Here is a 12,925-nt window from a genome sequence, read left to right as displayed (position 1 = left end):
CTATCTTTAGCAAGAACCAAGTGGCATGTTACCTCAATAAATACATTTAAAAAAAAACCCTCAAATCCTACAGTCATAAAAACTCTTAATTAAGGTTTAAATCGAGCCTTTCTGAAATAACCATATAACCTTGTACACAGATAACAAATGTGTGTTAAACTTGAACAAACCACTTTCTTCTTATCACAGAAAGATATTTGACTTGCATCCATAAGTCAAATATCACAATGTCCTTAAACTTAAAAAGGTATTGTTTTTATCATATCTATATCAAATAATAATAATAACTGAACACTGTCCCACGGTCTGCTGACATAAAAACCACAGCAGTTACTGACTTTGTTTAGTTCCCCGTTCACCATGTGTTTCACAAGCTTTATTTATGGTCTATTTTTAAACTGACAAGCTGCATGTTTAGGATTTTTTTAAGGTGACAGCTCTTGCACTGATGGATACACTTGTCTACCAGCACCTGTGAGTGTATGTGTGTGTGTGTGTATATATATCTGTGGCTTTCTGTGATGAAACCATAGTTCCCTTCAGAGTTTTTTCCCCTCTGTGGCTGACCCACACCAGCATACGCTCACCTCTCAAACTCAAACCCAAAACAAGCTGTATTCTCTCGATGCTCTTCTTGAGCAGCCTTGCTGTCAAAACAAAACATCTCTACAGTACCTGTGGAAACTCCTCTGCGGTAGAGATGGCCTCTCCCCATCCTGTCAACAACACGATTCTTATCCATCTCACAGTGTCTCCTCCACTCCATTTTTTATCAGCGATAAGGAAATTTTAGCCCTTCCTTCAGCAGCAAGCCTCCCTGTTCTCTGAATACTTCATGTCTGTATTTACTCATCACACTATCAGCGTACCTAGCCCGTCGCTGTACAAACCGGTTTCCTGGAAACCAGTGTCACCAGGTGAGGGAGGGAACAGCAGCAGAGGGAGGAGGAAGAAGCTGTCCTTCACTTTTAACCACTTAACAGGAGCAAGGTGGAGTGGAAAAAGATGAATAGTAGCTGTAACTGTTAATATCTAACTACATGCATTCCTGCCAAAAATGACATTATCCAACACATGTTCTAACATCACAAACTGAGATGTACTTTATTGCTTCAGAGCCTCTGTGCCTCACATCTGCAAAACCCAATTTTAACTAAATCTAAACCGTGATACACTGCAGCTGAAGATCTGACATTAAAATGCCTAGATCACAGAGGGGGGTCTGTTCTCATCTTCCGATAATAATGAGCCAAAGATACCACTGAATATATTAAAAAAAAAAGGCGTCAATATGGCCCATGAGGACACAAGTATGCTAAGTAACCTCATTTGCATCGCTGCTATAGATTGAGATAACTACCATTCAAATGTGTCTCATAAATAATGGAGATAGGAGATTGTATTAATGTGCCAAGTCACACCCCTTTAATCATACTGAGTTCATGCTGGTGATAATGCATGTGTATGTGTGTGTATGAATGTGTTCCCTCTTTAAAACCTTTTCTGGCATAAATGCTGACCAGTAGTCCTCATTAAAAACCTCATTTTCTGAGGAACTGGTTAAATTTAGGGATAAGATTTGAATTGTGGTTAGGATTTGGCATTATGGTTATGGTTAGGGATAATGCGGTAAGGAAAGGAAGTCAATGCAGATTCCTTAAAAGGATAGCTGCGTGTGTATGTGTGTGTGTGTGAGAGAGAGAAAGAGGGCACGTGTGAATTTTTTTTTTTTCTACTGAATGAGACCAGATGCGTCTAGTCTCTGTTCTCCCTCCCTCTTGTCCTCCCATAATGGACAATTACCAAAGAGTTATGGTTTTCTGCCACAAACATAATAGAGTGAAAATTAAAAGGCCATGTGAAGCCTTTATATGGTCAGGGCAACCAGATGAGACCCCGTCTCTGCAGCTCAGACAGCAAACATATCCAATTCACTCTCCATCCGATAATGCAATTCTGTGATGAATTCTTGTACAATGAATAAACCAATCAGTATTTACAGCATATTTATGGCAACCCAGTGCAGTGCCCTTTCCTCTGATAAAAGGTCAGTTCATTATTCCCTCTAGTTTTAGCTTCAGCGTTGTCTAATATTTGGTGCAACCCAGGCAGAAATGACAATTAAAACAGTAAAGTTTACCCTGCTTTCCATGAACATCAAGTAAGTAACATTATTTGCTGACAAGCAAAACTATCAGACCTGACTGAGGCAGTGTTGTGAGTGTATGAAGCTGCGGCACAGAAGCATTTATCCTGTCAAATTGTACAGGGGGATTTTGAGCTGTTGAATTAACCTCAGACACTTCATGTTGCTGCTTTTTCATGTTTTTAGTCATACTCCATACAGTACATTTAAAAACAACCGTGTTGACCAAAGTGCTGTGATATAAAAGCAATATGAAAAAAACCAATAACAATGGAATATAAAACCAATAAAACACAGAAACAAGGTAAAACAAAATACATTCTCATAGAGCTGACAGGAAGTGCAATGTCATAACGGTGTGTGGAGTGAAACAATTGTTCAGGCCAATAAATCTCAAAGCAGCTATTCTCCTTTTTGCTCATGTTGTACTTAACTCAGTCATGTACCTCTTCACATGCGTGGCCACCGTGTTGTGCCGAAGATAAGCTTTAAGCATGATCTGAACATGCTCTCTGGTCCGTGTATGAACCCCCCCCCCCCCCCCCTAAACACTTCCTGTACCTTCTGTACTTCAAAGAGGACATAAAGAAAGAAAGAGAGGCAAAGAAAGTTGGCGGTTCATGGTTGTCACTGCACATAAAAATGACCAAGATAAGACTAAGATATTTATTACTTCAACTGAGGCAGGTATGAAATTATGAGTAAAACCTAGATTTAGAGAGAAAAGATGTGTTGTATTATGTTCAAAGAGATAGTGGACACTATGCCTCTGAGAAAGGGATCGATTGTTGCACTGAGTGACAGTGTGTGATAACATCAACAGTCAACAGTCTCTTACTTCCCCCTTTCCACAGTGCATCTTTTCTTTCCTCTTTTCTGCGCTGTTGTCATCTGCTGCCTTCATCTCCTCCTCCACTGCCCTGTGACCTGCTTCACCTACCCCGATAAAACAGATCACAGCTGCTGGGCAGGAGCTACCGAATGTGTCAATCAATATCCTGTCCACTCAATCAGCACGTCCGACTGCGCCCCAGCCGAAACGCCTTTTCACACATGAATAACAGTGCTTCTATTGGCGCTAATGCATGAAAGTCAGCTACAATCAAAGACAACTGCAGTGTTTAAAAAGCAATAGCATTTGTGCCTATAAAAAGCAATGAACTACAGTAAACCCCAGCAAAAGCAGCTGCACTCACATATTTGTCTTAAATCAGTAATTTTGAACATTGCCCCAAGGGTATTTCTTCCGACATTGTCACTGTTTCCATTCAGAGTGTGTTCGGTCTATTTTCTGAGCAAACATTTACAAAAATAACCACTTCAATTTCCATCAGTTCAACAAAATAAGTTCCTGAAGTGAAAACGCTGCTACGCTTCTCCAGAAATAACCCCCATGAGAAACTGCACAAACCGCTGCTGTGGAGTAAGTTGTTGTTCAGATACTGGCTGAAACTCTCTCAAGTCGTCTGACACTGAAGAAATGCACTTGTTAATATTCCGATGCACCGAGTACGAGGCAAAGCACCACAACAGATGCCTTGTGCAAGGGAGACGCTTGTGAGAGGACAGAAGTTTTGTCCGAAACAGTTCAGAGGCTGTTCTATGAAACCAAAACTATCACTATTTACCCTGAAAACACACTCATTTTGAAACTGTGACATTCTATGGGGTTTGGATTCCTCCACACTTTACAGAGGCATGTGGGACGACCTCAAAAATGTGTGGTTTTTGATGTATTTTTTAAGTTTTCTCAAAACCATGACCTACAGGGGCAAAGGAGTAAGACATCATTCACGCAGCAGTATGTGCTCTTATAACTGCACTATACTTAAAATGAACACAGCTTGCTAATTCATTTGATAAAGAATAACTCTTTACTTCCAAGGCCAAAGGACAATTTATAGGTTAAAAATGTTGGTTCATAATATCACATGGTCTGTTTTTTTTTGTAGAAACTGCTACTATATTAATGTAACATTATTTTGTGAAGTAAACAATTAGCAGCTTCAGTAAAATGTGAATGTGTAATGTGAATACAGACTTTGAAAAGAACCAGGAAAGGCAAGCAAGCACCCAAACCGAGTGACATGATCTGACAAGATTAATCTCGACTAATAATAATCTTCTCGTTCTCAAGAGATGCGTCGAGCTTAAACAGACGGGGCTACAAGATGCAACACAGGGCGGTAAGCAACCCACGTGACCCTCATGCCACTGAGACTGATATCAAAGCCTTGTATAACATTAATAGAACACCAACAAAAAAGCATTTTTAGGACCTTTGTTGGTTTGGTTGGGTAGTTTCAAGTGGTAAATCAATGCAACATTCTCTTGATTAATTATTCATTTAAACACATTTATGTCCCATTGTTCCCTTTGCATTTGGGAAACGCTAACTCGCAGAGATTCATTAATACGAAACAGATTTGACCCGATGCATAATGAATGAAGTAAATAGACGCTGGATATGAAGCCAATCAAACAGCGTGGGTAAAGACTTGTGTCTCAAAAAAAAAGGATCTTTGTGTTCGGTATGAATGGGTCCTTCTGACCGAGGCCACTGGAGCCCATATTCTCAGCCCAGAGCTGGAATGCACAGAAAACCCTGCAGTCCTGAAAGCAAGCGGGCGAGTCTGCAGCCAAGGTTGGGGCACTAATGGGGCAGAAAGGGAGAGAAAGAGAAGGAGCAAAGCACAAACTTCCTGTTTCACATAGAATGGTTAAACCAAATGTATTTTCTCTCTCTTCCTCATTTGTGACAGCAAGTTTATCAAAGAATATTCAATGAACCAGATCTGCACGCTGGTGCTGCTTATCTGAGCTCACAGTGCTCATTAACTCAAGACACACACACAGGTTTCCGTGACTTCAGAGGACATTTACATTCACTTCCTGGAGACTTACTCTCAATTTAAACCTAAATCAGTAGCACTGCCCTATTCTAATCCTAACCCTGACCCTAACCATAACCTAACCCTGATCTCATCCTAACTTTAAAACATGTCTTTACCTTAAAATGTAGTAATTTACATTATGGGGATTTGATTGTTGTCCCCATAATGTGACCGTGCAAACAGATTTAGGTCCCCACAACATAAGGAACACCACTTACACGCACACACACACGCACCCTGCACTTAATCTCACCCGTCCTGGGGGAACTAAGCGTCAAACAGCATCAGCATTTCTGGTCGGCTCCATGGAAGGCTCAGCAGAAAGATAAACCGAAGGTACACGGAGGAGACAGCATGACAAGATGATCGGCTGTCACAAACACAGCCGCCGATGCCAGTGCGAGGCTGTGACACAGCATTTTTACTGGTATTTAGAAAAGAGAAGGTCAAAAAAGGAACAGCAACAAGCAGAATAAGAAAGCAAATACACGGTAAACATATTCTATGTATATTCGCATTTATGGTGATGAGACTGTTTGCAACAAGTTCTCTCCTTGTTTCACCCATTTTCCCCTTTTTTCGGATATACTGCAAGATAAAACAACCTCCCGCTTTCCAATTATTTATCACTCACATGAGGTAGAAGACGACAGCAGAGACGATGCCTCAATGATCCCATGTGTACATACTGTATATGAGAGTTGGTTGAACTCATGCAGTGGCTGACATACTTACACCTCTTTATCTGTCTGAAATTCACATCCAAATCACATCATACGTTATCTCATTATTTTTTACAGGGAAGAGGAAACCCAATATTTCACACATTGTGCAAGCATATGGCATCAGTGGAGAGAAAAAATATCCCTTTTAACAGGAAGAAATCTGTTAATATGTTGATGGCATCTCATGGCAACGCTCCGTCTTGATTTGAATTCTATCACACAGTAAATATTGTTCTGAAGCTTTACTTAAACAACTATAACACAACACAGGTCACGTTCACAATCAGACATTTCATCCAAATCGTTCAGCATAACTAGTAGTAGTGAGTCTCATTTTTACATAAGCTCATAACCTCCCTTTCATTCTACCTTGATTTTTGTTGCAGGAACTTCCTGCTGGACGGATCACACGCAGGCACAATAACCTGATCTGTGAATGTTTAGCTGCTCCACTGCACCAGGAACAGCTCTAACCTCGTCTTGCCTGTATGGGAAGTCTTTAAGAGCACAGGAAGCGCTACAGAAAATACACTGCTGCCGATAAAGTTAATGGTTTCAACTGCATAGAGATAGCAAGCGAGCCAAATGAGTAATAGAGGGTGCACACAGAGGGGAGATGGAGTGGGGCGATTGAGCCCCAAGAGGGAAAAAAGCAGGAGACATATTTTGTCTTTTATTACCAGGTAACAAAATGGTCATTACTGCAGTAGATCGTTGCAGTGTTATAAGTGCTATTTACTGAGCCATTTTTCTTTGTTGATATTAGCAATCAGCAGCCACTACACACAGTTAGGATTATATCTGTCATTGTGGGCTCATATTACAGCTGTAGAGACAAGGTGACTCAAAAATCATAGTTGTGTTTGTACAAGGATCAGTAACAGCAAGCCAAGGTAGTGTTTAAGCACACACACACACACATACACACAGAGACATAGACCTGCTTATTTTCCAACAGCTCACTGTGGACAACTAAATGTGATCAAACCAAACACAATTAACTGAAATCAGAAGCTTTGCTGATCTGTAGTGCAAATGCTGAGACGGTCTGCTGCTGAGAAGCGCAGTCAACAACGCCTTAAAGAAAATTAATAGACCACAGCAGCCACTACATCTCTCTCTGTCTGCCTCTCTCACACACACACACACACACACACACTTTGCTGCCACACTAAACTACAATACCTGCAGATCTAGGGCTTATCTCGTGTGATGTGTGCACCTCCCTTTGTTAACCATCACCATGCCTGCATGCATGCATGTGTGCGCAGTGCTTGAGTGTCTCCATGGTCACGAACCAGCCACATTTTGACCACCATCTCTGTTCACCTAAAGCCACACAGCTGTTGTATGTGTGCACTTGGTGGCTCCAGCTCGCCTGCTCTGCCTGGTGAACCACAAACCTAAAAGAAAAAAAGCACTAACCTGAGTCGAGGTTGTGTCCAGTGTGTCTGTGAAAGGAAATTAAATTGCCCACAGCTCGGATGATGAAGTGAGAATGACCTCTCCCTCCTCTCTCTCTCTGTGCCCTGTCACTCACACTGGCAGGTTCAGGCTCGTGTTAAGCTGCTGCCTCACTGCATCCTCCCTTCCTACTCTCTCTCTCTCTCTCTCTCTCTCTCTCTCTCTCACTCACGCGCACACTCTTGAACCCACAGTGACAGACTGACTCATCCCCCTCTTCCTCTCTGTGATGCTTCTCTCTTCTTTTACCCTTTTCTCATTTCTCCGTCTTGCTGCGAGGGAAGATAATCACATTCCAGTAGAGATGGGGCATACGGCGGGGGAGCGACACTCAGCCACACAGTAAAGCCCCCTCTGTGTATGAGTGTGTGTGCATATGCTTGTGTGTGTGTGTCGCATAGACAATCGGTCCCATTGTGTTGGGGCGAGGGGAGGGCCAACCAGAGGGTAAGAAGCCAATGGCCGCACTCATCTGCTGTCCCTGTGGCCGCTGGGGGCTCAAGCAGATAAAGGTGTGACACAAAACAACCCCCATCTAGGAAGAGAGGTGGGGGTGAGGGATGATAAAGAATCGATCTGGAGAGGGTATAGACGCCTGACTTGCTTCTGAGATTCTACAGACGCGTCTTTAGTTTCTCTCAGGGTGATATACTTCCTCCTTTCTAGGTTTCATATCACATTGTAGGTTGGGGGGTGGGGAAATTAAATCCACCCACTTTTTCCCATTAAAACCAAATCTGTGGCTTCACACTCCTGACGGGAGGCAGTAGGAGAAACATGTATATATTTGAATCCTTTGTTGTTTCTCCTGCTGTGATCTCACATCACTGTCAGTCCCTATCAGTGGTGATTTCTCTAAGACATCAAGGGAAGCTCAGCTTCCTCCAAAATGTGGTCAAATATGTACTGTGTTGCATTTACATTTCAATACTAAACAGCTGTTTATCACGGATGAGGGATCGTCTTACGTGATTTACGTATTCCCGTTGCAGCGTCCGCAATAAAACCACAGCTTCAACTCTTCTCTATGGGATGGCATAGAAAAGCGGTGAGTTTCACAGTGATTGGACAAATGCGGCAAAAATGTCACTTCCACAGAACCTCAGCTTCTCTGGGAGTCAATGGAAGCCCAGAGTCAGAGACTTTCTGAAAGGCGGAACCGGTTTTTGATTGACAGCGTTGCAGAAACATACACGACAGCCGAGCCTTTTCTGCCTCAGTCCAGTGTGGATTTTGTGAGAGGTCCATAGGTCCATAATCCAATCAATCGCCTCCACCCCACTTTACTAAAATAGCCGTTGTGCTTCCACCTTTCCCTCCGTCAGTTGTGAGGTGAAGTGCAGCACAGAAAACACCGCTGTACTGAAAAACCCAGAGAGAGTCACGTTGAGCCGAGAGGCTTAATCAGCATTGTGTAAACTCATCTGACACGGTTTTGACTGTAACAGATATTTGTTTATGTTTAAAAGTCACACATTACAGTGTTAAGCAACTTCTACGAAACAAGTCTACTGCAGTTACAAATGCAAAACCGTGCTCTGCCTCGGGCTGGGCAATAATGCAATAACAATATAATTCATGATGTAACTTTCTTCAGTGTGTAAGGGTATAACAATAGCAATAGGATGTTCATGAATTGCACAAACACACGTTGAGGTATAACACATGTAACAACTTTCAACATTTTGCCTAACATGTGTATGTGTATGCCTTTTTTGTTGTTTTGTGTCTATAAAAAAAACAAAAAACTATTTACTGTTTTTGCAAGTTTCTCTAAAGAGTAAAGATCTGTCTTTAGTCATCTGACATTTGTCAGATGGTAAAATTACTTCAAATTAGACAGGTGTTAATTCTGGGTCTGACCAAGGACATACAGACATGTTTCAAAAACAACACTAATATATGATGTGCAATATGCAAATAGATGCAAATATTCTGTTGTTTTTTGTCTTCTTTGGGTCAAGAACGGTGTAGATAGATCTCCTAAAGTTCCTTTATTCTCAAACTGTAAAACCTGTCCGTAGAAATGACCTGCAGCTATTGATACGTTGTGTAATAGTTGCACATGCTTTTGTTTGAATGCAGTGCAAAATCCATGCACCACCACAACTCAGGAAATTTGCTAAATGGAAAGGACCCTCACTCATTTTTTCTAGTTCAGACTGGCATCACAGTGACCACCTTTATCTCATCTTTTTCTTGGACTCCCTTGAGCTTATTTGAACGTTTTTTTTCTGACTGACCTTGTTCTCGTTCCACCTTCATCTCATTTCTCGTGTTCTATTGTTAAACTGCTGCAGCAGAATGATTTACCACATACCATCTACAAGCGCAGCCAGACATGTATTACCATTAAAAAGAAATCCTGTCAGCAGTTATAAGAAACGACCAGCTCGCAGCCTAGATATTTGCACTCTCTTAAGCTCACACATGCCATGATACACTAAGAGTGTGCAGTGCAGGCCTCATTACACTGTAATTAGACAGGAAGAGAGCGAGAGAGGGAGGGAGGGAGGGAGGGAGGGAGAGTGAGCAATAAATACACCCAGACCTCACCATGAACACTAAGTAAGTATGTGTTGCTTGCGTGTGTCTTTTGGACCTTTTCTGGCATGAACACTGACCTTGTAGCATCACTCATGGAGACCAAAACCTAGTCCCAATGAGGCAGAGCCTCATTTCTGAGGAAGTGGTTAAGTGAAGAGCTAAGATTTCAATCATGGTTAGGTTATAGCTAGGGTTAGGTTTGAACTTGATTATGCGTTCACAGTTTGTTTAGTCTGTCCAAATGTGTAGCGTTCTAAGAGGAACAGCTGAGCATATGTATGAGTCGCATGTGTTGCAGAGGTAAAGGTTCAAGGTTCACGCAGCCTGCAGTCAGACACACATGCGTGCACAGGCGAGAGGTCATTAGTCCTAGTTCAGTTTCTAGCTCTCATAAATCTGTGCCACCAATGGGCAACAGGAGAGTGAACATGTTTAAAGAACATTCATGGAAATCTAAAACACTTCATTCTGGATTATGTTAGTCATATAATGTTAAAAAATAGACACGAAAGACATCTTCCCTTACGTATGAGGCGTGCTACTTGAAACATTTAACCCAATTACTCGTTATACGTTACTGCTCATTCGTTTTTGATTCTTAAAAGACAAAAAGTGAAAGTTTAAAATAAATGAAGCGCTACAAGTGAGATTTAATGTTGCTAATCAGAGAAAATCTTGAAGAGAAACAGTAAGATGCACCGTTGACATAATATTGATTCCTCAGTGAGTTGTAGCAGGAGGGGAAAGGGATCAGAGAGAAAGTGTGTAACAGTACTTTTCACAACCAAAGCTTCTCTGGATGCAACACTATCAGCAGCATCACATAAGCGTTTCCTGTGGTACGATGAAACGATGTTATCATGGTAAATGGTCCATATTTATATAGCCCTTTCTAGTCAAACAAATGTTTGACTGCCTTGAGCATTTACAGGTTTTAATTTCTTGGAATGATTAAGAATAAATGACAGTTATATTCAGTCGGATTAAGTGATGTCATGTCTGATCACTATTTTACCAGGAAATGAAATAGAGTAAAATGTCAGACATCGAGCGTGGGGGAACATTTAAATAAATCTAATCTCTTATGAGTAACCTGTTCATTGATTATTATCAGCAGGATGGTCCAGTGTTTCCATAGAGACGCTTGAGTACTTGAGAACTTGAGAACTTTTTGCCAAAAAACAACAACGTACATGGGATTGACAGTGGATCGAAACTGCAAAGCTGTGAGTTGAAACTCTCTCCATACAGATAAAAACTTTAGAGATGTTAGTTTAATCTCAAAGGTCATACATGTTAATTTACGCTGATCACTGTAGCTTTAGGTCAAACTCACATCTTTTTAAAAAAAAATTACATTAAAGGTAATTTGTTATTTTTTCCTCAGCAAATGCAAATGTTTAGGTTCAAGGCAGAGGAAAAACATACAAATAACCTATATCAAAAGGGCTTGTTTTTCAAATAAAAAAATAAATCCTGAGTCTTGCATATTTTACATCACCTCAGCTTAGTAATAGATCTTTTCCTCCTGTGTGGCTCTGCAGAATGAAGATCTCATCAACAGCTTCTTCGTCCAAACCAGTCAAAACTAGCACTTGTTCAGCGAGGTCAGTGATGTTTCAGTAACTGTCACTTTAAATTCATTTCAAACACTTGATTCGGTTGCTATTCAACATGAAGGCGTCACAGACGCTTTTGTTTCATCTTGTGTACCCTCATTGTCAAGTGCAACACTTTCTATGTGCATACATTTTCTTCTGTCCTTTGCTTCTTCACACCTCCCTGCTTTCCTCCCACTCACCACACACACACACACACACATATACTGTCCACTTCACACTTTTTTCTACCTCGTGGCCACTGCATCTGGCGTCTCCCACATCACATCTCCTGTCTTTGTGTCACATCCACCGACCACTCTTGTCCACTTCCCTCTCCACCGACCACTCTTGTCCACTTCCACTTTGGACTGAGCGAAGTGGAGCCAGGCCATTAAGCAACCACATCCCTATGTGCAAAGAAGTGTGGACTTTAAATACACACACACACCATTAATTAAACCCACATCACTTAAAATGCACACACACATACACACACACACCCCCTTGTGGTTTTCATTGACTCCCTCCTCCTCCTCATCCTCCTCCTCCTCCTCATGCACCACCTACATTATGAAGGTCAATGATGAGTGATTTGTATTGTCTGCAGACGCACATGTTTACAGACACAGGCACACAAAACAAAACAAAGAAACAGCAAATAAGCTACACAAAGCATTGCGGGGCGCATCTGTCATGTCAAGCAACGGGGTCAACATTTGCTCCTGCATCACAGCAACAATTCACCTTGGAATGGTTCCACACACACACACAGTGTCACGCTGCTATCACTGTGTCCCTGATAGAACTTGGTCCAGAGCAGCACTATAACATGGATAATAAGTTGGCCAGACAATAGCATTTATCTTATTGATTAAACAATTTGTTTACGAGGAGTGTTTGAAAACCATCTCGGCACAAAATTAGGCTCAGATGCTTTGTTTATCCACCTTATTTTTCTCAGTGCTCCTCACAGTAACATACACAGAATAAATCCCATTAGGATCCACCCTGAATTAGTACTCCATTATTTTCAGTGCAAATTAAACACATATGAAGAAACTAAGATGAAATGGATAGAGCTTTTGCTGATCATAAAAAAGTATCTCACCACAGGCAGACTGTACTGTGTGAGAGTAATGCATGCACATATATTTACACCAACCCTTTCCCACTGAATTACTATTCTGCAGGCTTCGCTGGTCTGATCCCGCAAGCAGGAACAAACTTGTTTCCTTTTTACATCATTTAACACTCACACAAGAGGACAATCGCATCACAGCAGGCCGAGCAGATTCGCCGCTGCGTTCTGGCTAACGATAAGCGACGTGGGAGGTTTAGGCCTCATCTACATACATATTGAAACCACAACATTACAGCAGCACAATAGAGGTCACTGTGATGCGTCAAAATAAATAAGTTGTTGTAAACAGTGCCATTTAGCTGCTTCAGATTCAGCGTCTTTGTTTTTTTTTTTTTTCATGCTGACTCACGCCGTCACATTAGCCTGACTTACTGGAACAGAGAAGAGCCATTGTTCACGTCAACACC

The 12,925-nt window shown here is 41.5% G+C and overlaps 1 protein-coding gene across 6 annotated transcripts in view; it reads right to left on the bottom strand.

Moving 5' to 3' along the window:
- Positions 1-12,925, bottom strand: part of fgd4a (FYVE, RhoGEF and PH domain containing 4a) — a 45,816-nt gene that overhangs the window by 25,795 nt on the left and 7,096 nt on the right. Inside the window, exon 1 of one of the 6 annotated variants that reach the window (XM_058645244.1) lies at positions 11,627-11,657. The exons of 4 other annotated variants lie outside the window; for them this stretch is intronic. In XM_058645244.1, the coding sequence (XP_058501227.1) occupies positions 11,627-11,642 (16 nt within the window). In that variant the 5' untranslated portion in view covers positions 11,643-11,657. Of the gene's footprint in view, positions 1-675; positions 782-11,626; positions 11,658-12,925 lie in introns of those variants that run through there. One more of the 6 variants, XM_058645239.1, reaches the window with a different exon arrangement.

This window comes from Solea solea, chromosome 12, assembly GCF_958295425.1.
Source record: "Solea solea chromosome 12, fSolSol10.1, whole genome shotgun sequence".
In the NCBI taxonomy this organism is placed as follows: Eukaryota; Metazoa; Chordata; class Actinopteri; order Pleuronectiformes; family Soleidae; genus Solea; species Solea solea.
Note: the sequence above shows the minus strand (reverse complement) of the source record. Positions and strands in the feature narration are given on the sequence as shown.